The sequence below is a fragment of the Astyanax mexicanus genome, chromosome 2, assembly GCF_023375975.1.
Source record: "Astyanax mexicanus isolate ESR-SI-001 chromosome 2, AstMex3_surface, whole genome shotgun sequence".
Classification (NCBI taxonomy): domain Eukaryota; kingdom Metazoa; phylum Chordata; class Actinopteri; order Characiformes; family Acestrorhamphidae; genus Astyanax; species Astyanax mexicanus.
In genome coordinates, this window is record NC_064409.1 from 30,132,551 (window position 1) to 30,156,701 (window position 24,151).

Sequence of the window (24,151 nt, forward strand, 5' to 3'; positions counted from 1 at the left end):
GATGGTGGCTTTGATGTGAGTCTGAATTAGTCTTTCAAAGCACTTTGTGTCATTGCACATTGGTATTAGGGCTACTGGACAGTAGTTGATTGGACCGGTCACTGCAGAGATCTTGGGGACCGGGATGATGGTGGAAGTCTTCAGGCAAGTGGGGACAGCTGCCTGGATGAGGGAGGCATTGAAGATGTCCGCTAGAACATCTGAGAGCTGATCAGCACAATCTCTTCATCTCAATCCATCTGAGGATGTTGTCTGGGCCAGCAGCTTTCCTGAACTTGAGTTCTTCTTACTTCTTTTGGCCTCATGCTAAGAGGTTAAGGTGTTAATCTGGTGTTGGGGGGGGGGGGGGGGCAAGCATAGAAATTGTTGTTGAGCCTCAAGCAGAGAGGGGTCTTTGGAGCGTGACTGACGTGATAAGGCATGTTAGTGTTGCTTAAAATGCAAGTGTTTTGATGTTTGATGATAAAAGTACCTCAAAATGTTTAATAAAGCTTTATGTTAACATTTAATTAAACAATGAACCAAAAGTCAATATATCTATACTGTATTGTTAGTTTAATTTGTATTACAAGTCTGTTTTGTCAATTTTGTCAATTTGTCAATTGTTTACTAATTAGCTAGTCTAACTTAAACCAAAAATAATTTTTGCAGGCTTTAACAGACCACACTGACAATGCGGACAAATTAGCCTGTAGCAAACAAAGCTAAAAACAGCCATATGCCACAAACGTAAGTAACATGTAAAACATAATTTGCGCTCTTCCTGTCATCAACATACAGATTAATGTTTAAAAAAAAATGTATTTAACCCATTCTTAACAAAATGCTATAAAAACCGGAGGGACACACATGGGGAACCAGCAGTCTGCAGCACTGATTACTAGCACTCAGCTACAGCAGATGCATTCAGATGGCAAACAAGTTTTTTTTTTTTTTTTTTTTACAGATCATTTCTTTATGGACATCTCAGAATAGACAGAATACAATATAATGCTTTCTGAGCTTCATTCTGGAGAAGAAAAAATATGCCAGGAGCCAGTCACACATTAAACTGCTCACCAACACTGGTGACAGTCCTCACTAATAAAAACCAAAATAAACAATAAAAAAAAATTACATTAATGAGTTCAGCATTTTAAATCACTATTTTACTTTAATTTTAAACTGAACCAAGTAAAGGCTAGGCTGAACAATAGGTCAGTCTGGTTTAGTTTAACTTTTTTCCTTGTTAAAAGAACACATAATAAGCAGAGCTTTTTAGTGGGAGTTAAACATTTTAAACTTGATAACTCCTATAAACCAATTTAAAATCCTATAAACTGTAGTGAGTGTGTTATTAACTGAATTATTGGGGCATACATGCAATGGCTGCCTCAGCCATTGATGACAACACAGCTAGAAACCTCATAAGGTCTATTTTCAGGCTGACTATTTGTTAAAAAAGAACATTATTTAAATAATCTCAGTTTAGAAACAAGAATATATTGTAAAACATACGTTTTTGGTTTAAAATATTGATTAAAAGCTCACTTCACTGTGAATAACTTATTACAGTGGTAATAATATGGCCTACTTAATTGTACCATCATATTCAGTCATTTATTTTTGAGCAAATGTAGGCTTTCATTCCCCTCATTCCCTCACAACCGAAATAGTTAAGAGATGCTGAAATGAAACAAATATTTCAGTAAAGAAAGGCCACCTGACTGGCTTGAGTTAGCCAGAATTCATATTTTCTAAAACCATTTGGACGAGTGGAAAATGAAAAGGTTCCAGAAGTGATTTTAGGGTTTTGTGTTCGGCAGTCTTTGTTCTTGATAGATAACTGGAATTCCTGCTCTGTGCTGCTATTTGCCATCACAGGGAGCTAATTTATTACATTAGCATTTTCACAGTACTGTTTCTGGATTGTTCAGGACAAGAAAGTACGTTTTCTTTTTCAACATATGGAGATTAAATGATTCAGTAACTGCAAGGTGGGACAACTGAAGGGACTTGGATATGGCCTTTAGCCAGAGTTCAGTGAAACATTATACTGTACCAAAAATCTTAATGGAGCAACAGGATCTTTTACGTTAGACATTTGAACAGAGCTCAAGAGTAGTGTAGGGAGGCCTTTGCCTGGAGAAATGGGGTCAGACGGGGCCTTTTCCATAACATCTTTTCCTGCCTTACAAAACCTTCCACTAGATCACCATCATTCTAAAATGTACAAAACCATCACTGTTATTCCACCATGAACAGTCGACAAACGTCGCCAACATTCGGGGTTTAAGTGTTAAAGGGAGGTTTAGATGTAATAATAACATTATAATGTCCTTCTGAATTTGTTGTCACTTGTACTTTTCAGTTTGTTTAATATTATTATACTTTTGATTTGTAACTCCACAAATGATAATATCTGCAATCTATCCTCTGTAACCCTGCAAGAGTAAACAGTGGCCCTTCTTATGAACCCTCATCATCACTGGGTAAATGGGAAGCCCATGGTTTTAGGCTCTTGGCAGAACATTCACAGCATAAAGTCTAACATGCTGCTCACCACTGCCAAGAAAGCAGATTCTAAATTATCTGACAAGTAGCAAAGAAGTCAGAGACTTGTTAAAAATTGTAATAATAATAATAATAATAATAATAATAATAATAATAATAAACAAATCAATTAGGCTTTCGACGTGAATCATGTACAGAAGGACACAATTTATGCCAGTACAGCTGACGGGTATCTAATGTAGCTCTTTAAAAACGGACAGTAACAGTCTTCTTGTCTGTGTAGAGAATACGCGCTGGCCAGGGCAGCTGTCACTGAGCCGAGACCTTCTGGCAGGCTCTTCATCAAGCCCCTCCTACCCAGTGCCTGCAAATCTGGGCCGACAGAAATGACTCCCAGATGCCCCTGGCCTCTGAGTTCCCAATAAACAAGAGTCCTGTGTGAGAACAAGGAGATTTTATACAAGCTAGTCTCAGCACTAAACCAGACCTGCTGGGAAAGGCACCGTGAAAATTACTGGCCACCATCCACAAAACAGAGTGTTGGAATAAAACAACAAATTTCACACAGCAAAAGACACACACGTGCAAACAGACAAAACCTTGAAACCGTTTTTGGATCATTTTCTGCTTTACTACAAAGTTAGGGTCCAACAGTACAGTCGGCTTGGGTACTCCATTAAGTAAAGAGCACCGTTATAATCAATCTAAAAGCTTTTTCTATACACTAAAAAGCTAGTGTTAGCTGTAGCACCATTCATCAGAGATGTATGCATGATCCTGGGCTTGTATAGAGCTTGAGAAGAGGTCACATACAAAGAGCACACATATTAAGATTTACATCCTTATCTATTACCATTGGAGCACAATGTAGCAGTACAAGACAAACACTGGACTGAGAAGGGGATTACTATATCTAGTCTTCAACAGACTATAAAAACAACAAAACTAATCATCTAACCATTCCATCATTCTGTACAGTACACTTGTGGAATATTACAACTATCTACAGTACAGTAAAATTTTGCAGTACAAAAATATATTACAAATCTCCAGGAAATCTCCAGGGATATTTACATGGGCACTTTCTCAACAAATGTCTATAAAGCTCAAAAGGAGGGCTGTTAATGATGGGAGAGCAGTTTAGTTTCAATCCTGGGGTGGTATAAGACAAATCTTCCAAGAAAAGTCAAGCACCACAAAGTTTGCTGTTGCAATTTTTCCAAGGACAAAAACACATAAAACTTATACTGCATGCTTTGGCAGATCTGGGCATTAAAACTCAGGGATACAGAGAGAGGAAAAAAAATAAAAATAAAAAAACAACATTCTTGTGTCTAGATCCGCTTGTCCACTTCAGATGGGCACATCAGCAGGTGATGACAATGGAGCTCCTCTGACTCCTAGAAAAACATCCTGCAAACAAGAGAATAAAATACATCAAGCACGAGGCTACAGTGATCAGTAAATGAGGTGAAAAACATGCGTCCCATATCCAAGGTCAAGCTAAGCCTCTACAGATGTGTATGTGGATCTCTCAGTAGTCCTTTTTTCACTGTGGGAAGCAGGGAGCCGCATGTAATTATTAACACACGCTGATACACTCTTCCACACGCAACAATGCATGCCTTGACCAACATGCTCAAAATGCCTTGCATTCCAAAGCAACTAAAGGTCATACTGAAAGGCCACATAAACAAACTCCTCACAAAGTGCAAATAAGAAGGAATAGGGGAATTATACACATAACCACAGAAGCCCTGCTTAAGGAGGAGCATAAATAAAGAGTACAGGAACACTGATCAAAACAGAAATTCTAAATCATTCTTAATTTATAGCTTAAATTATAAGTACAATTTAATGCTGCACTACACAAACAGCATTAGATTTACCTAGTTGTTACTAGACAACAGAGTAAAAACATTGGCTTTTTTTGTGATGTGTTTTAAGAATTTCTCTAAGCTTAAATATTCGCTTGTGTTCTGTTTGCCCAACAATACTGTGTTCCAAATTATAAATGTGATATCTTTCTCAGATTTGGTCAATGCAAATGACAGTCAGTATAATTTCTAAGTTGTGACATGTTAACTATAAATGCAATTTTATTGAACAAACCTCGCAATGATAACAGTATTTTTTTTTATAAAAAAACGTAAAATGCACTGGTTCACATTATTATACAGGGCCACAGGTTTCAAGCAAAATGGGATAGAAAAAGGATCTTTCTGCAGCTGAAAAGTGTGAAATTGTGCAGTGCCTTGGACAAAGTATGAAAACATTAGACATTTCACGAAAACTGAAGCGTGATCATCGTACTGTGAAGAGATTTGTGGCTGATTCAGAGCACAGACGGGTTTGTGCAGATAAAGGAAAATGAGGAAGGTTTCTTGCAGACAAGTTCATCGAATTAAGAGAGCAGCTGCTAAAATGCCATTACAATCTGGTGGATAATCACAAACCTCAAGGTGTAGGATTCTCATTGATGCATAAAACTACTATTCAGCCACCCCTGACCAGAGCTCACAAGCAGAAATAGTTGCAGTGAATCCAGACAATGTGAAAACTGATTTTTAAACAGTCTTGTCGTGCAACCCTGGATGGTCCAGATGGATGGAGTAGTGGATGGTTGATGGATGGCCACCATGTCCACCATGTTCAAACAATGCTGCGACATCAGGTGGCAGAGTCAAGTTTTGGGCCGGAATCACATGGAGAAAGCTGGTAACCCCTTTAGGGTCCCTAAAGGCGTGAAAATAAACTTTCTGACTGATCACTTTCCTCTATGGTACAAAAAGAAAAACGTGCCTTCTGTTGCAAAATCATCTTCATGCATGACAATGCACCATCTCATGCTAAACAGAATCCTCAAGCAAAAGGATACTGAAAAAGGAGGGTGGGAGGCAGTTCACATCAAAACAGTAGCTCTAGGAGGATATGCTGACATCCTGAAATTCAAGCAGGAACTGTTTAAGAAAGGGTTCCTATGTTAACATGTAACTTGGTCTGTTAAGATATTTTAATTGAAATAGCTTTTGAAATAGATTTTAGTAAATGCAAATTTAAAAAATGACCACTTGCAGTTCTTAATAACCTATAAAATGTTTTGAATCTCTAATAATTTGGAACAGTGCAATCTGAATTTTTTTATTAAAAAAAACAGTTATCATTAAGAGGTTTATTCAATAAAATTGGATTTATACTTAACGGGTCATGACTTGAAATTATACATAGCGTCATTTCCATTGACCATTTAGGAAACTCTGAGAAAAATATAATTTGGAACACTGTATTTACTGAAACTCACACAATCTGTGTACTGAACTACTGCAGTTATTTGTAGGTAGGTACTGGTGCCATCTTGTGGAGAAATTGATGCATGACTTGTGAGCTCAGGACATTTAAGAAGCTGCTTTGATTTTGAACAGTGTTTCCTATTTTCAGACCTGAATAAGCAGAATAGAACATGCCAAGACTGAAAACTGTGAGTAAAAACCAGGGTTATTCCACCAAATTCTGATTTCTGAACTTTAACACTTTATGAATATGAACTTGCATTTTCTGCAAATGGATGCACTAAATGACTATTTTTATTTGGAATTTAGGAGAAATATTGTTTGTAGTTTATAGAATAAAAGAACAATGTTTATTTTACTCAAACCTATAAATAGCAAAGTCAGAGAAACTGATTCAGAAACTGAAGTTGTCTCTTGATATTTTCCAGAGCAGTACAGTGAGGAAAATAAGTATTTGAACAGCCTGTGACTTTGCAATTTCTTCCACTTAGAAATCATTTTGAGAGACAGAATCAAAAAAAAAAAATCTGGAAATCACAATGTATGATTTTTTAATTATTTATTCGTGTTACTGCTGCAAATAAGTTTTTGAAAAATTCTGGACCTCAAAGACCTGTTAGTCTGCCTCTAAAAAGTCCACCTCCACTCCACGTATTATTCTGAATTAGAAGCACCTGTTTGTGTAAGGTTAACAGGTTTCTTTAAGCACCTCAATCAGTAAGACTCCAACTACTAACATGACCAAAATACCAAAGAGCTGTCAAAAGACATCACAGACACAATTCTAGACCTCCACAAGCTGTACATAGCTACGGGTCAATTTCAAGCAACTTGGTGAAAAAAAGATCAACTGTTGGAGCAATTATTAAAAATTGGAAGAAGCTAAACATGACTGTCAATCTCCCTTGGACTGGGGCTTCATGCAAGATCTCACCTCGTGGCGAATCAATGATCCTACGAAAGGTGAGAAATCAGACCAGAACTACACAGGAGGAGCTGTTTAGTGACCTGCAGAGAGCTGCCACCACTGTTCCCAGTGTTACTATGTGAGATGTCATAGTTTAAAGTCATGCATGGCACAGAAGGTTCTCCTGCTTAAATTAGAACACGTCCAGCCTGTCTAATGCCCATGACCATTTGGATAATCCAGAGGAGTCATATTGATCAGATGAGACCAAAATAGAACTCCAATGATGAATATCATCCCAAAACACCATCCCTTCTGTAAAGCATGGGGGTGGAAGCATCATGCTTTGGGGTGTTTTTCTGCACAGGATGACCGCACTGTATTAAGGTGTCAGAGCATTGAAGTTGGGTCGTGGCTGGGTCTTTCAACATGACAATGACCCAAAACACACAGCCAGGATAATCAACAAGCGGCTCCATCGAAGATCAGTGTAGAGGAATGGGCCAATTTTTTTGATTATGCCTTTTACAGTGGACATGCACCTAAGATGAAAATTTCAGACCCCTACGTGATTTCTAAGTGGGAGAACTTGCAAAGTGGCAGTGTGTTCAAATAATTATTTTCCTCACAGTATCTGCTCAAGGTAGTGTTAAATATCCCCTCTAAGGTAATTACCACAGCATGCACTGCATTAAGCAGTGACATCACACTGGTCATATTTTGTCTAGAAGGTGTCTAGTGTTCTTCACCTGTAGATATTGGGGTCCAGTAGCACAGCTGTGTCCTGGGGCAGCTGGGAAAGGTGCACCACTTTGGTCTTCATTTGTGGACGGTCGCTCTCGCTTACCCATGAGTCTGGCAGTCTGTGACAAAAAGTGGGAGAGATGACACAGACACACACACACAGACAGACACGCACACACACAGACAAACGCACACACACACAGACACACACACAGACACACACACAGACACACACACACACACAGACACACACACAGACACACACACAGACACACACACAGACACACACACAGACACACACACAGACACACACACAGACACACACACAGACACACACACAGACACACACACAGACACACACACAGACACACACACAGACACACACACACACACACACACACACACAAACTTCAGATTTTATAAAAAACAAATTAGGTAAGTTAAAGCTGTAAAGAGGTCAGCATGTGTCAACATTTGACAAAATTATCCAGAAGCGACGATACTCCTTTTACACAGACCAAAGCAAAATGTCCTGCAGACCAGTTAGAGAGCTCTTCAAAAAGAATATAGCAGCCTGTCTTTAGTTTGGTAAAGCTCACATGGACAAGTCAAAATGTACTGGAACAATGCTGCGTCGATGGATAAAAAAAATAAAATTGAGCTTTTTGGTTTTAATGAGAAGTATTGTCTTTAATCTACTGGAAGAAAGGGAAAGAGAGTGTGAGAGAGACAGTAAGAGAGAGAGAGAGACAAAGAGAGAGGTGATTAAACACTGGCGTCAATACACAAATCTGTTCTAGAACAAAGAAGACCAAATATTTTGAAAGGTCCAAAAGCGTTGCATTTCAAATACATAACCAAATAAGTGTGCACATGCAGTTACAGCCTGAGGGGGCACAATGGGGAAAACTGAACAGTGTTTACTAGGAGTGCCCTTGTGTCCAACAGCAGAGATGCCACAAACCCTGGTGTACTCTTTTCTTATAAAAACAAATATCAACCTAATATATAAACTACATGATGGGGTGGGAAGGGCAGGGGTCAACATGTAAATAAAAGCCCTGCTCTGAAGTAAACTTTAATGCAGGGCATTAACTATATATATATATATATATATATATATATATATATATATATATATATATATATATATATATATATATATATATCCCTGACGTTTACTGAATTTAGTAAAATATTACTCAACACATAATTTTATACAAATGTAAAAAAAATGTATTGTTTTTTTCCCCCACTTCTAGCATTTTATACAAAAATCGATTTTGTCCGTTACAAAAATGCATTCCCAGCACTACCACGTAAGATCTGATTGTACTTTCCCCATGCAAAATAAACAACTAAAACAGGTCCTTAATTCTCACTTAAATTTTAGATTTTTAAATTTAATTAAAGAAACGTTTCTGAGCAAAACTGTCTTGCTTAAGTATTGGAGGTGGTTCTACAATGTAGGACACAATGGAGGTTCTTTGTACATGCATTGCTTTCAGTGTCTGGTGTGACCCCCTGTGCAGCAATAACTGCAACTAACATTGTCTAGTTACTAAAATTCCTCCTTACAAAACAAGCAGACTACAGTGTTGCCACTATGATAATGAGAGCCCTGTGTCAGTGAGCTGATGCATCAGAGCCACTTTTCTGGCTACTCGGTGCAGCATCACATCAGCAGCAGTTGGGAAAAAAAAGTGGTAACTGATTTCACATGTATCGGAGGAAGCATGTGTTGGTCTTCACTCTCCTGATGTTGGGGCATTACTAGTGACAGGAGAATTCCGCTGACCGGGTGGGATAATTGACAAAATTTGGGGGTTGTCTTGTTTCTCTACCTTCCTGTTTTATTATAAGTTTTTTCCCCTTTTTTTTAATTTCTTCAATAAAAATCTATAATAATAAAAAAATCAAAAGTAATTGTAATAAACATTGTGTTTCAATAAAAAAAAAAGACAAAAAAATACATTTGCCACTTAAATGTATTTTGGATCATTTTCCATAATGAGCAAGTCAATTAGTCTTGTATCATTTATTTTTACTTGGTTCTACTGTTTCTTAAAAGAAAAATAAAGTGTACAGGTAAATTATACATTTGTATTCAAACAGAGCTCCTCTGGGTAAAGTCTTTAAAGTTCTGAATTACAGTGCATGTGTGAAAAGGCCTTATGTAGGGTGCAAAGTGCTTCATAATAATAATAATAATAATATTAGCTCATCGAAGAAAATAAATACATTTGCATAAGAGACTATATTCAAGTGTATTGTTTTGCAGTAAAGGCCAAGTTTCCATATCTTCACATATTTAACTCCGTCTCTTCCATGTCTGCATTCTATAGAAATATCAGAACTAATTCGTTTTATTTTTATTTACGTTACAGGGGAGAGTTTTGATTGTTCTAGTGACCCAGAATCTTTGTTTTATACACGTCTTCTGGGACACAAACTTTTTCAGGGTTATCATGGAGCTGCCAGCATCTCTTTCAGCCGTGGACTGATGTGAACCACAGAATAGCAGCTCCCAGGAGAGGTGGATTTCACTCACCCTACTTCTTTCACTAGGTTATCACACATCAAGATATTAATATATCTGTATCTGCCTAAAATTACTCACTTGTTAAGTCAATAACCAGAAAGATTTCAGAAACATGACCATCAGTCAACACTGCTAATAATCACTGTGCCATTGTTAAGCATTGACTTTCTATAAGGCAAAAGTAAATCAAATATAATGCAAAATGCCAGGCTTGATAAAAACTGTATTTATGTTCGACCTAACAAACTCAAAAACTACCAAAACAGCTCTAGCATTGGTTTAAGAGTAGCTAAATGATAACACATTAAAAGGTCATCCTGTCTGTGCTTTGAAAACAAACAGAAACAAGTTAGTGCTTCCTTTTATTAGACTTTGATAAAAAAAGCAGGTCCTTGGATAAACATCAGGGCTATGTGCCTTCAGAGCATGAAAGATGAGAGATAGTGGTTGGTGCATTAAAAAGGCAAAAGAGCCTTCTCTCCATTAGAGCAGACATTAAATACGGTGCTTTTACCATGCATGAGAAATGTCTTTCCCTCATTTACTTCAGCAAATGTATACAGAGGGACAGAGTGAACAAGTGAGAGATAGAGAGAGACCCAGATAAAGGCAGCCAGAAACTGTCGGATTGAGTCAGAGATAGCGAGGCAGACATTGCTTTACTCACATATCCTCTGGGGTCCAGTGTAACAGCACCTTCACCTTCCCAGAATCCTCCTTCCGCCTTGCAATGACCTGAAATACATAGTGGCCTGAAATAAATAACCACTCTGAAAATCATCAATTTAAATTCTTTGTGGAAAAGAAAAGCCAGAATCTAAATATCTAAAAAAAAATCTAAATCTAAAAAGCACAGAGATGTAGTAGTATAATGTATAAAACAATTTAATGTATTTTTAGTAATTTTGTATTTATGACTAAAATGGCAGCGTTAGTGGCATAGGGATGTTAACAGAACAATGCGTCAGTTGGTACACAGTGATCTGCAGAAACAGACTTAAACCCACAATGTGATTTTAAACTGTAGTACGGTCACAGTCCCAAAAAAATAAGACTTTTTTAAATTACTTATTGTAACTTACTCTTGTAAATCATGCTTAACATTTCCAATGCTATGGAATTTTCTTTATTTGTCATTTGAACTAATGCCAAAATAACTGACCAATACAAGCCCTGCCTATTCTGTAAAACATTCCTTTTGTGTCAGCACTAACATAATTATTAATACAGTTTCTAGTTATACAGTACTATCCCAAAATCTTGACTTTTCCATCAACCTTGACAACTCTTAATCTACCTTGTTATTTAGTTAGGTAGATAATGTATTACTGAATGCATGAACTCATATTTAAATGACACCACTAACGAGAAACTTAAGAAGGGCTTACGTCCTAGTAGGTTGTAGAAACCCTAACAGAGCATAACTACATTTTAGTGTATTAATGTAATATGTTAAAGATTGTGTTACACAGCATGTTATTTCAGAAAATGTATGCACCTCTTCATGCTTAGTTTAAAGTGTGTGCTTCTGTCTATATTCTACCAATTTTTGGGTATTTTATTTATTCATTTATATATGAAAAAAAAAAATTAAGAGGACTCATGCAATCTGAGATTGCATTAGTGACATGGGGTGTAATGTGTTACAGACTGGAATGTAACTAAAATCACCATAGCAAAACCTAGCAAAAAGTGCAGGTCAGAATAGCAGGTTTTTTGTGGTGCTATCTGCTGCATGGAGTAAGTACTGCAGGCTTACCGTGCTGTGAAACACCACACTATGGCCCTTGCCCTGGCTGTCAATGTGAGTTGCCAAATTGAGACAGATGGCGCGGTGACGAATGGCATCCATAGTTTGTGCGTCAAAAAAGTCATGCGGCCGAGCTGAGAAGATACAGAACGAGTTAAATCACAAGCACAAGAAAGCCTGAAGTTTTCAGCCTAAGGAATAAAATGGAGTAGTGTGCTGAGGACAGCGATACATACGTAATGACCTCCTTCGTTTGTTCTTAAGCTTCCTTCTCTTGTTGATGCCCGCTTTTGAAGGAGACTCTTCTTTTAGCTTAGCTTGGCTTGACAGCTTGGATGAGTTCTGTGAGCTGAAGTGGGTGGGCACATGGCGTGCTAACCCCCCCTGGGAGGCAAAAGTGGCATTGCATCCACCCACTACACACTGTAAGAAACGAATGGTGCAGAAAAACATCAACTCAAAAACAATCAGTCAGCAGATCTCTTGATATGACTGCTGATAATTACATCCTTTCATGTGTTAATAAATGCTATTGAGTAGTGACAACAAGAACAACATATGATATAGATTATCTTAGGCTGTGAGTGCACTTATGTCAGAGTTTGAAAGGAAAACATACCTTAAAAGGTTTGTCTCCACTGTGGGACAGCATGTGTCTTTGGAGCCAGCTCTGGCTGGTGGACGGAGTATTGTACACCTTACAGCCTTTCCACAGACACACAAAAACCTGGCAAAGAGAAAACACAGGCATGCCTGTAATAATGAATCATATAGGTAGCTATGAGTCTGCTGCTATTTTCATTTTCAAGAGAAGTATGAAAAAAGGCTGCAAATGAGGTCAGCTACAAATGTTTAAAAGTTCTAACTAATACTATAATAATTCTGCTCTAATTTCTAGCAAACAATCAAATAGTTCACATTTTCTATACATGACTTGATCATCTATACGTTTCAAACTATTTAATATTAAAGGTTTTATAGGAGCTGTTAAATATACAAACCCAACTGTAAAAAGTTGTGACTTACTCACTCACTGTCAGCAACATACGCACCTAGAAATAACATACTTTCTTCTCAGAAGAAGACAGATAAATTTATTTGCTGTGTTGGTGGAAAAAAACCCTAATTCTGATTATTATAATCCCATCCAAATCTAATGTAATAATGCAACACAAAAAAGACCAAACACTTTTATCAGCAATTCACAATTCATTGCAAAGTCAGAAAAATTACATCTCCCTCATAAATGGATTCACCTGTGTATGTAGGTCAAGGGTCAATAAGTTACCAAACAAATTGTGTTTCAATAATTAGTGCTAAAGGTATTCAAATCAATAAAATGTCAAAGGTGCCCAAATTTATGCACCTGTCTAATTTTGTTTAAATAACTATAGCACACTTTCTGTAAATCTTATAAGCTTCATTAACTTCTTAAATATCACTGTGTTTATCTGATATATGATATATTTAACTGAAATTACTGATCTGAACAACCAATGATTCATAAAGAAAATCATGAAAATTATCTTGGGTGCCCAAGTTGTTCATGCCATTGTATCTACGTCAAACTGTTAAAATGTACTGCACAATTGGTATAGTGTTCTACACGTTTAACAGTCAATGTGAAGAAAAACAGGCATCAGCTCATGAGCCTTTCCAATAGGAAGTAGAAATAGAGGGCATGATGGAAATAATCGTGACTAGATCATAGTCAGATAAGTTGACTACTAAAATGGTCATTAGTTGCAGCCCTAGTCACATATGATGTAAAAGATTGGATTTGGGCCACGTTTATCTGCTGTGTGATCATAGCCCAAGTTGCAAATAACAGGTAAGTCTTAAGTCTTGGTACTCAAGTGAAAAAGTCAGTACAGGAATGTGAAAGTCCAATCCCAAGTCATCAACTTTAAGTCCTGGTCAAGTAATCAAATGTAATGCTATTGCAATTATTTAACACCAATGAAACAGTTGATTAGTAAAATATGGAACCATATTAACCATACAGTAAGTTTGCATTAATAAAGACAAAACTACAATAAAACAAAAAAATGAAATGAGATGTCATGTGGTCAGAGATTATTTGTGGTTACTTCCAATTTTAATACCATACCAAAAAAGACAACCAGCTTCAACCACATTAGCTACTATTTATCATTAGTCTGATAATTAACTACCTAGCAGATCACTAGGGATTCTCCACATGAATGTTTATACTAGCAGATTCCAATACCTAAAATTAAGCAAATCAGGAGTGTTAAGTAATAGTATAGTTGTTAGTGTAAAGTATTGTAGTGCAACAGTTCATTTATTGAGTTTTTTGTGAAAGTCACAATATAGAAACCAGTGGCGGATGCTGGTCTTTCAAGGAGGGGAAGCTCAATTTCGCCCTACATCTTAACATATGTCGTTAATTCTACTCTCCCTGAGATGTTTTTTTTTTGTAAACAAAAGGCATTATTTTCAAGTTTTTACTACACAACAAAAAGGTACCCATTCTTTACATTGAACAATTACATAAAAATACGCTATGACATGAATAAACATAAAATGATCATTAAAAAAAATATATATGCAAAATCTTTAAAGTTGGTAAAGGAAAAAATGCAGGTAAATTTATTTCCTTTTTTGAACAGTTTTGATTTCCTTGAACAATCCCTTTAATATTTTTAATTATTTTTAATGAGAACACAATACTTCCTACTGGTCCCTGTTAATTTATATCCTGAGATCAAGAGGAATGGCCATCAGTACATTTTATTTGTTACAGCACTTCCAGTCAGCCAGCTCACTTTATCATACCAGGACAGCTGAAAATACCTGTTACTTTTCCCCACCTTTTACAATAAAATAATCTGAGCAGTTAAACTGCCCTGCTGTTTAACTCTTAAAGACTATCAAATGGCTTCACCAAAATCCGTCCACAACATTAAAACTGTCTGACATTATGTGCAGCTTGCACTGGCTCGAGGCTAGTGTGAAGCGTGTCCGTCTGTGAGTGCTTTGTGACGGAGTCAGCAGCACCCGCTGGACAGAAACTGCGATGGAAAAGAGTGATAGAAGTCAGAAAGAGTGATAGAAGTTTTTAATAAAGAAAATGCCGCTATAAGGATTAGGAAAGTCTCCGGTTCAACTCAGAACAGAATGAAAATGCTCCCAGCGCATGTTTACACCCAAAGATCGCTGATTCGCTCATTTCGCTGTCAATCAAAAAGGGACTCCCCCTCAGACAGGTCATCCAATCATCATGAAGAAGCTGAAAGTCCGGGCCGGCCGAGGCCAGCCCACTGCTCCATAGACCCCCAGAGACGCTGAGCGTCCGATGGGCGGGACAAAGCCCAGCATTTATCCAATGACTCGTCTTGTTTCGCCGCGCGCTTTGCTCCGCTATTGAAGTCTGTGCACTGTTCAAAGCAGCGCTGTGAAGCTGCAGGAATGAGTGAGAGGAAAGCCGTGGCGTTACCAGTGATAAGAAGCTGATTCTGAACTAAGTTCAGCGCGGTGTAGCGCATATTTAATCAGTGACATGTACACACACCAGTATATATTTAATCACTTATTTTTTTACATTTTAGGGGAAGCTGAGCTTCCCTTGCAGTCTTAGAGCAATCGCCACTGATAGAAACATATGTTTACAACAGTTTCCCAAACAAGTATATTTGAAAGAAATTTTGCTGAGATAAAAAAAAAAAAGGTAAATATTACTCTATGGACGCATGTTAATTTCCTGAACAATATCATGTGACTTCATGATCACATTAGCCATTTGGATGAGACTTTCAGGGAACAAACAGTAAGTAAATATAAAGAGGGGGGGGGGCTGAGCAAACTTTTTACCATTATTTATTTTATTTTTTTTACTGCAGGTGGATATTTCACGTTGAATGTACGAACTCTTCAAGGTTAAGGTGGACTAACACCCACTCTGGATTCACCAGGTCCTGGGGAGCTGAGCTCGGTGTCCGCAGGCACCATAAAACTGGTGTTAGCAGTGGCGAGGGGGAACAAACAAGCACATCAGAGCTCCATTCAAGGTGTCATGGATAGGACAGCTGTCCTCAGCCCACTCATTATCCACTGGGGTCCCCCAGGGCTGGGTACCGGGACCCCTTCTCTTTTCCATATACACCACCTCTCTAGGTCAGGTTATCCGCTCACATGGTTTTCCCTAGCACTGCTTTGCTGATGACGCCCAGCTATACCCGTCATTCTCACATGAAGATCACTCAATCTCTTCACGGATATCACAGTGTCTCTCTGACATCCTCATGGGTGAAGGAGCATCACCTTCAACTAAACCTCTCAAAGACTGAACTTCTGGTTATACCAGCAAAACCATCTTTTCAACACAACTTCACCATAACCATCGACTCTCTCTCTCTCTCTCACCGACAAACGTTGCTAGGAACCTGGGTGTTATGGTTGATAACCAGCTCTTCTTCACACACCATGTGGCATCAGTTGCTCGATCCTGCCGCTTCACACTTTATAACATCCGAAAAATTCCGCCATTTCTAACTCAACTCTTGGTACAAGCAGTGGTCATCTCACGCCTCGACTATTGCAATGCCGTGCTAACTGGCCTCCTGGCCTGTGTTCCGCATGTTGCTCAAATTGCTGCACCGTGCACCGCAGAGGCATCTGGAAGCCAAGATATAGAAACCTTTTTGTTGACAGAAATCAGAAAACACAGGCTTGGCCCACTCGCAAATGTAGTTAAAATTGTAGTTAATAAATTTGGGGTTTAAATAGGACTCATAATGATAGTTTTGGGGTCGGTTGGGTTGGGGTCAATTCAGAATAATTTGAACCAATCTAAGCTATATGTACATCCTGAGAAAAAGGAGATGACTGTATGCTGGCTCAGCTCTGTACATCACATCTTACTTACAAGAAACTACCTCTTGGGTGATGGATAATGAGAAGCAGATTAACAAACTGAATTTAATTTATCCAGTGTCAGCTCGCTTCACCTCAACATCTTTAATCAACATTTGCATACTGGATGTGCCACACCTCACAGCGCCGGACTGCACCGCGAGGGACCCACCTCACAGTAGACGTGATCTGAGTAGAACAGCATTCAGTATGCAAACACCTTTAAAGTGATTCAGAACCAAACACTCTAGGGCTGTCACAATAATAAAATTTTGATGATATGATGATATTTTTTTGTATGATAGTGTGTATCAGGTTAGTGGAGATGAGTTTCACTTGTTACATTTATCCTGATTTCGGCAGTAGTTCTGACGGCCTAGTGGGGTGTTTTCCATCGCTAGATTCATCATCTGAACAAGCCAAATTTCGCACCTGCTCTGGCCAAACTTTTTCTTTTTAGTAGGGATGCACAGATGCAGGATTTCTGGTCCGATGCCGATAACTGATATTATAAATGCATATATCTGTGGATGCCAATATATACATTTATAACTTAAGAGATTACAGACGCCGGTATAAATTTAGAAACATTTACTTGACATCCATTTTAGTATTTACCCAACTGTAATAAAATGAAAGAGGTCTACTTTTGGATTTACATTTATTTATCTAACTGGTGCTTACTCTGAACTGACTGTTTACAGCTTTGAGCCCTCTTTTTCAATAAACAGGTTGAATAAAACAATAAATCAATTGAAACTAATAAAAATACAAAAAAAAAAAAAAACATAGCCAATATCAGCCAATTGTAGTAGCGCAGCTACTGAACCATGTTTAAAAACTGAGGTTTGCTGGACAAGATAAAGTCCAAGAACAAGGCTGAAGTATATTGTCATTGTGTCAAGGCAAGTCAGAATTCATCAATCTATTCATTCACCTTCTAAGTCTGCAAGATTTAAGGGTTTAATTTAATTCATCTAACAGACCAGTTTTACTCATTCCCGGCAGACAGGGATTTCACCATCTGTTATGTACTCTATGTTCTATTCTGACTGAAATATATAACAAACCATACCATTCTGTTTTAATTTGCTTTTATTTACATTTTACACAGAACATATTGTATATATACACATTTTAGTATTACTCACAGCCCGCCCAAGGGCAGGATTAAGCCTATAACTACATGCTGGTGTTCTGAGCTTCTTAACTGAAGGACTCAGGAGGAGTCAGCATCATCAGTTAGCCATTAACCACCTCCACTGTGACTGATCTGCTGTTGTTCTGGTAAATTTTCTTATTAAAGTGAAACACATTTTAGTCTCTTTAAAACATATTTGAATAGCTTAGGATTTCCTGAAAATAACAACTGGCATGTGTGACTGTCTCCTACCAATTCTTTGTGATTAAAGGAAACTCACCCCACCACGCTGGCCATCCACGTGAATTCCACGAATGTGTTCTGCCAGATCCGGGCTGCTGGTGAAGAGTAGTGGACACTGGTCCCAGCAACATGGATATGATGAGCCTTTGGTTGATGGAACAGCGGCCCCTCCATGGCCATTCATCATGGCCGGTGTGGAGCGTCCACTGGATGCAGTGCTCTCCATATCCATCAAAGTGCTGCTGATACTAAAAAACACACAAAGCACAGATCTTCACCTCAGACTGAACAGTATGAAACTGAAACACACACACACAGCATCTATGAAATTCAATAATATATATTATTTTATACTATAGTTATATATATATATATATAGTTATATGTATAATATAGTATATAAATAGTATATTAATTATATATTAGTATATATTATTATATTAGTATAATAACTATAAATATAATAACTAAATTGTGATAAACATTGTAATATATATTCTGACCATGTCTTCAAGCACTAAGTCTACATTTTATTTTCTGCTACTTGATGAATATTGTTGGGTTTAATATTGTAATATTAATGACCAAGATAACCTGATAATGTAATCCAAGTGAATGTCTGAAAGAGATACAGATATAAAACAAGCTATTTTTTTAAAACTAACAATTTCAACATAATTACTTGATCATAAAATACTTAATCATGTTTTAACATCAGTGAACCACACTAAAGCAGATAAATTTTGCCAAATTTGGCAGAAAACCAACCAACATTTTGTCCCTCTGTGGCACGTGTGCAGCTTTGTATTGCCCCAGTAAAGGGGAATATGGCTCATGGCCTCTTACGAAGACAAAGTACCGTGAAAGCAACTGAATGGGTGAATAGGCCATCAGGGGGCTTGATTGTCATTCGCGCACGCACGCGCGCGCGCACACACACACACACACACACACACACACACAGACACACACACACAGACACACACACACAGACACACACACACAGACACACACACACAGACACACACACACAGACACACACACACAGACACACACACACACTCCAAAAGCTTCCATCTGTTGATTTCTTTTCAAACTTCACTGCCCACATCCATAAGAGACAATGCTGCAGGCTAAGCCCAAGCACACGGGTTACGATAATAATAGAGGCTACCTCTTGCTGATTGTCTATCTGAACACACCTCAAATAGATGATACAAGTTCAAATTTTCTAGTGACTAAATGTGTCTACACCTTTAGGTTTTATCTCAGTTTTCAACAGTTTTCTGTAAAATGGTTTTGATTTAGATTTCTGCTATTTTTGGCAAGGAGTTAGTAGCCTTGGGCAGACAACAGATATAGAATATCAAAATAATTTAAGCTATTGCCAATACTAAGCGCATTATCGTCCATGCCATAAGTATGTGACTTCTACCGCTGTTCCATTATTTAAACAGCTGAAGCTCAGTGTTATAAAGGAGTTTCAGTTCAGTTCAGACTGTAGCCTGTGTTTACTGTGTTAAAACAAGCTTTGAGGGACAAACCGCTAGCTGAAAGTGCCCTGGCTTACCGGAGCACTCAGGGTTCCTCAGTGTAGCGCTGTCCCAGAGTTTAGATTCTCTGCCCGAATTCGGGTGGGGTCAGGTCGAGATTCCCCACCACTTTCCCCAGGCTGGGTCAGGCTGAAGAAAATGGTCTGTGACATTGGCATCTATTTTTAAATTCTTTTTTTTTATTTTATATAAAGCTATGGCGGGATAATCACAGTATAGTAAAGTAACAAATCATGTAACTTTGTTTTTTAAAAAAGGTTGCATAAGTTAGAAATATTATAAGCTCTGGCCTGCGCAAAGTACACGTGAGCTCCTCCACATTGCGGCATCACGCACTTGACTCGCAGCGCTGTGTGTGTAGTGCATAGCCTCATTTGTTATATGTTTTTGTGCTTTAGCACTGAGGAAATATACTATATAACATATATGCTTAAAATAAACAAAAATGTTTGTTCAGAAAGTGTTTTATATTCTTATTCTTATAACTATATTAGAGTACTAGAAAGTCTTTATAAATGATGTTTCTGTTGTTGGTCTATTTGGGTTTAATAATTGTGCAGTGCATAGCCGTATTACTGATTTTTGTGTTTTTTATGACATATTTGAGTAGCCTAGAATCTTCTAAAAATAACCTCTCGCATGTGTGTCTTCCATAAATTCTTACATTAAACTATTGATACACTGAATGCTCTCTGTCTCTCCTGTCTAAATTGCTAACCCGCCGCTGTGGATTGTGGCTTAATCAATCTTAACCCTCACTTCGTTAAATTTACCTACATTTGGTCAATGGCAGTTGCTAATTTTCCATTCTAGTATATACACTACTTGACACGTCTGATTTTTCTGATTTAACATTAAGCAAATATGGTAGGTATGATCTGGAACTAGGTACATTTACATTTAAGGTATTTAGCAGATGCCCTTATACAGAGCGACTTACAACAGTGCTTCGATGTTACTTCAAATATCCAAAGCTAGTTTGTAGGCTAGGATCAAGAGATACACAAAGCTTGATCATGTTAGAACCCTAGGAACCTTTTTTTATTATTATTAGTTTAGGAACTCTTTAAAAAGACGAGTCTTCAGTCAACGCTTGAAGAGCGCGAGTCACTCTGCTGTTCTGACAACCAGTGGAAGTTCATTCCACCACCTTGGTGCTAGCACAGAAAAGAGTCTGAATGTTTGTTTTTTTGTGGGTTTTGAGGGATGGAGGTTTGAGCCCAGCCATACTGGAAACTCTAAGAGCTCTTGGTGCAGATCTGGCTTTGACCATTGCCATCAGATATGAAGGAGCTGGTCTGTTTTTTGCCTTGTAGGCCAGGGTTAGGGTTTTGAATCGGATGCGGGCGGCAACAGTAAGCCAGTGGAGGGAATGCAGGTACCACTGCAGAAGGTGATCTAAGATGCATTTGGGCAATGTTTTAGCCATTTAAATGCATCAATTACTTAAAGACACATTCAACAGCCAAAACAGAATATTTTACTCATTGCTTTCGTTATGGGGTTGGGCTGGGGCATGCGTGTTAACAAAATGTCCCCAGGAGACCAAATATGGCATCTGTTAAACAATAAGCACAGCTCCTCTTCGTGTTCCCTCACTCTTTCTGCAAGGTGCCTGCTTACCGATACTATCACACATGCAAGCCAACAAAAGGTCTCATCTATATATGTGGAGCACTTTCTCAGGTGACCAAAAAGGTCAACACTGGGTAATTTGATAATTATATACTATATACTATTTATAGTTTAAAAACATCCACTGATGACAGCAGCACAGTTACATAATTATACCTAAGGCTGGGCAATAATTCTACATATTTATCATAATAGAAAATGATAAAAGGAACTTACCCTTTCTAACCAGCACTATTAATTTGTTTTCAAAAATCAAAAATTAATAAACAATTAGTATTATTGCTAACACCTTCAAAGGCTACTGCTGAGTACAAGGGGATTTTCAGTCAGCTGCGCTGCTTAACAGGAGCTGTTAAATCTGATGTAAAATGAGAAGAATTATGCTATACAGTATGCTATGTTGATATTATGCTGAAACTGAAGCCAATGAAAATGGTCAGAAATACAATTGTACATTAAATGCATTTAAGCCAATTTCAGATACAAATATTTCATTTAGAAATTAGGGCAAAACTTGTTTATTAAATGTCTAAGCAGACCATGACTAAAGACCATGGAAGCATTCTTATGAGGGTACATTTTTAATTGCTTTGTTACTGTCAGCCTAATAAAAAAATTAATTAATTAAAAGCTATGATTATGAGATCATCCCCTTTTTCATATATAGTGCATTGATTAATATAGAGATTGCTTATATGCTCATAAACATATTAGAGAAGCTTTAAGGTTTACAGTTATGTTAAAAAAAGAAACAAGGCAAAAGTCATCTGTCCAAAGCATATTTTTGGACTAGGTGTTCTCTGGCAAACTCTCGTACTGTTGTACAAGGATACCTTCTATCAAGAGCTTTCTCAATTTCTACCTCTACCTCTGGAGGAACGTATACCTTTATCAAATTACAGTCAAACATTTATATATACAAACTTTCATATTGTATGAAATGCAAAACACTATCACAAGGTACTAAAACACAATATTGTCAGTTGAGCTTAAACATTATATGCACTAGGACAAAGGTCTAATGTGGGGCCTAAGAGACAGTATGATGTTAAATGTTTAGGAGCACAGTACTTTCTGAATAGAGCGTTGCATGAGAAGCTTGTGAAGTTAAAGAAGTTTCATGAGTAATGGTTTGTTCATGTATCTTGTGTTCAAAACTTTCCTAAAGGTAAGACATGTGAGAATAATGTATAAAGTCTTATCTTTATAGATATCAAAATGTGTTATTAAAGTATACTGATGTGACAAATGACATATGTTGGATACTATTAGTAAAGTGCACAAACGTAGACAAAAACAATTAAAGAGATCAAGAGCTAAAAACACCTGATGAATTTTTACGTATTTATTCTTGTTTTAATCTAAATTCAGTGGAAGCCAATGGATCAAAAACTGAACTGTGTATTTGCTATATTACAAAGGTTACCGTTCCACTGGGCATTTCTGAACAATACCAGTGTTCATTACGACGGGCCAGTGATGTGACCAAAAGGGGTTTTAACTAGGTCCCATCTGGGTTATACACTACATAGCTAAGGACAATTTAGGGCCATGGGATTAAGGTGAAGTGCAATGATGAATCCAGACCACATTACACCCATGTGAGCAAAAATGAGAATATTCAACAAATCTCATTATAATTATAGATATCCAGACTGTAATTTTTTAGAACATGTACAATTGTAAATCTTAATATGTTTAGATATTCTAAATTAGGCCATGTCCATATACTGTACGATAAATCTAATCAACTAATTATCATAATTATGACAGGCCAACACAGTAATTCACTGTAATATCAGTAACCGTATCATTACTTGTAAAAACTCCAACTGTAGAAGTTTAAAAATGTGTGGAGCTGGACTGTTTACTACACACAGTTACAGTATAGTTATATAGGACTACACGTACCACCCGTGATTTAATTCCATGAGAATAATAGACAGAATTACATTAGGGATATGGAAATATGACGAGTCCGAAGGGATGTATAGATCTGTATATCTGATATTCTAATTCTGAAATTAAAATTAGTGATAAAACTGCATTAGTGAGATCTATCATTTGAGATTTTACTCATATAAATTGAGTTCTGACTGAGTGCTGCTGCTGTGATTTTACGATAAAAGAGTAGAGACGTAATGAAGCCCCTAGGTCTGTTTATAACAGTATAACAGGTCTTATATTATCACTGCAGCACACATAGCTGTACCAGCACGCATTGTTTTTCCACAGTTACGGGCAGTGGGGCTGTAGCTGCAGCTGTAGGTGGAGGCAGTAGGCGGACTCTGCTGTTGTACCTCAGGCACTCTGTTCATGATCCTCGATAATAGAGTTACTAACCTGTCCTCAGAGTCCATCCGGCTCAGGGGTTCTCCATCGGAGGAGGAGGACATCTCCACGCTGGCTCTCCTCTTTATCCCGCTGCCGGTTTTGTCCGGACACTCTTCACCTTTACTGCTGGGGCACTCGGCCGGCGAGGACACGCTCTCCTCCTCTCTTTGTTCTTGCTTTAGCTCCCCCGGCACGGCCGCCGAGTTCTCCCCGCTCTCTGAGCTCTTCTGCTCGGGGCATTTCTTCAGCTCCTCCGCTTCAGCCTCACCGCTCGACGGGCTCTCCGCGGACTCGCTAGCCTCGGCCAGGGCTTCTTCTTTGCCTGTCGCTCCGTCGAGCTCGCAGTTCTCGTCCATTTTAACGCTCTCGCCCTCACCCGGTTCCTGATCGGGAGCGCGCAGCAGGCCCTCGCCGCTCTCCTCGCCGTTCTGATCGCCGGCTTTGGCGGAGTCTTGTTCGTTGGCGTCGGTGGTCGCGGCGGAAGCCATCCTCGACGGTGGGAAGTATCTTGGGGGCGTCTAAGTAAGTTTGAGAAGAGCCGAGCGAGTCAAACCGTGAGCATTTGTTCTCCTCAGCAAAGCTACGAGCACACAGCCCGAGAGAGAGGTTGAGCAGGGACGTGCGGGGCGGGGCCAAGAGATGAC

At 38.2% G+C, this 24,151-nt stretch overlaps 1 protein-coding gene across 1 annotated transcript; it reads right to left on the reverse strand.

Annotated features, from left to right (window-relative positions):
• Nucleotides 1-3,102: 3,102 nt before the first annotated feature.
• aebp2 (AE binding protein 2) lies at nucleotides 3,103-24,151 on the reverse strand. The gene is made up of 8 exons (XM_007255987.4): nucleotides 23,517-24,151; nucleotides 18,023-18,233; nucleotides 12,346-12,453; nucleotides 11,963-12,149; nucleotides 11,736-11,860; nucleotides 10,644-10,711; nucleotides 7,440-7,553; nucleotides 3,103-3,906 (listed from the first exon to the last, which is right to left on the reverse strand). Exons 1-8 carry the CDS (start codon nucleotides 23,993-23,995, stop codon nucleotides 3,894-3,896), a joined length of 1,305 nt encoding a protein of 434 aa, XP_007256049.2. The 5' UTR covers nucleotides 23,996-24,151; the 3' UTR covers nucleotides 3,103-3,893.

Bases quoted from the DNA above. Each gene is read 5' to 3' on its own strand.
- aebp2 (XM_007255987.4), bottom strand. From the start codon at position 23,995: ATGGCTTCCGCCGCGACCACCGACGCCAACGAACAAGACTCCGCCAAA. The intron at 18,234-23,516 runs GTTAGTAACTCT...TGTGTTTTTTAG, and splicing joins CGGATGGACTCTGAGGACAG to TATCAGCAGCACTTTGATGG. The intron at 12,150-12,345 runs GTATGTTTTCCT...CGTTTCTTACAG, and splicing joins GTGGAGACAAACCTTTTAAG to TGTGTAGTGGGTGGATGCAA.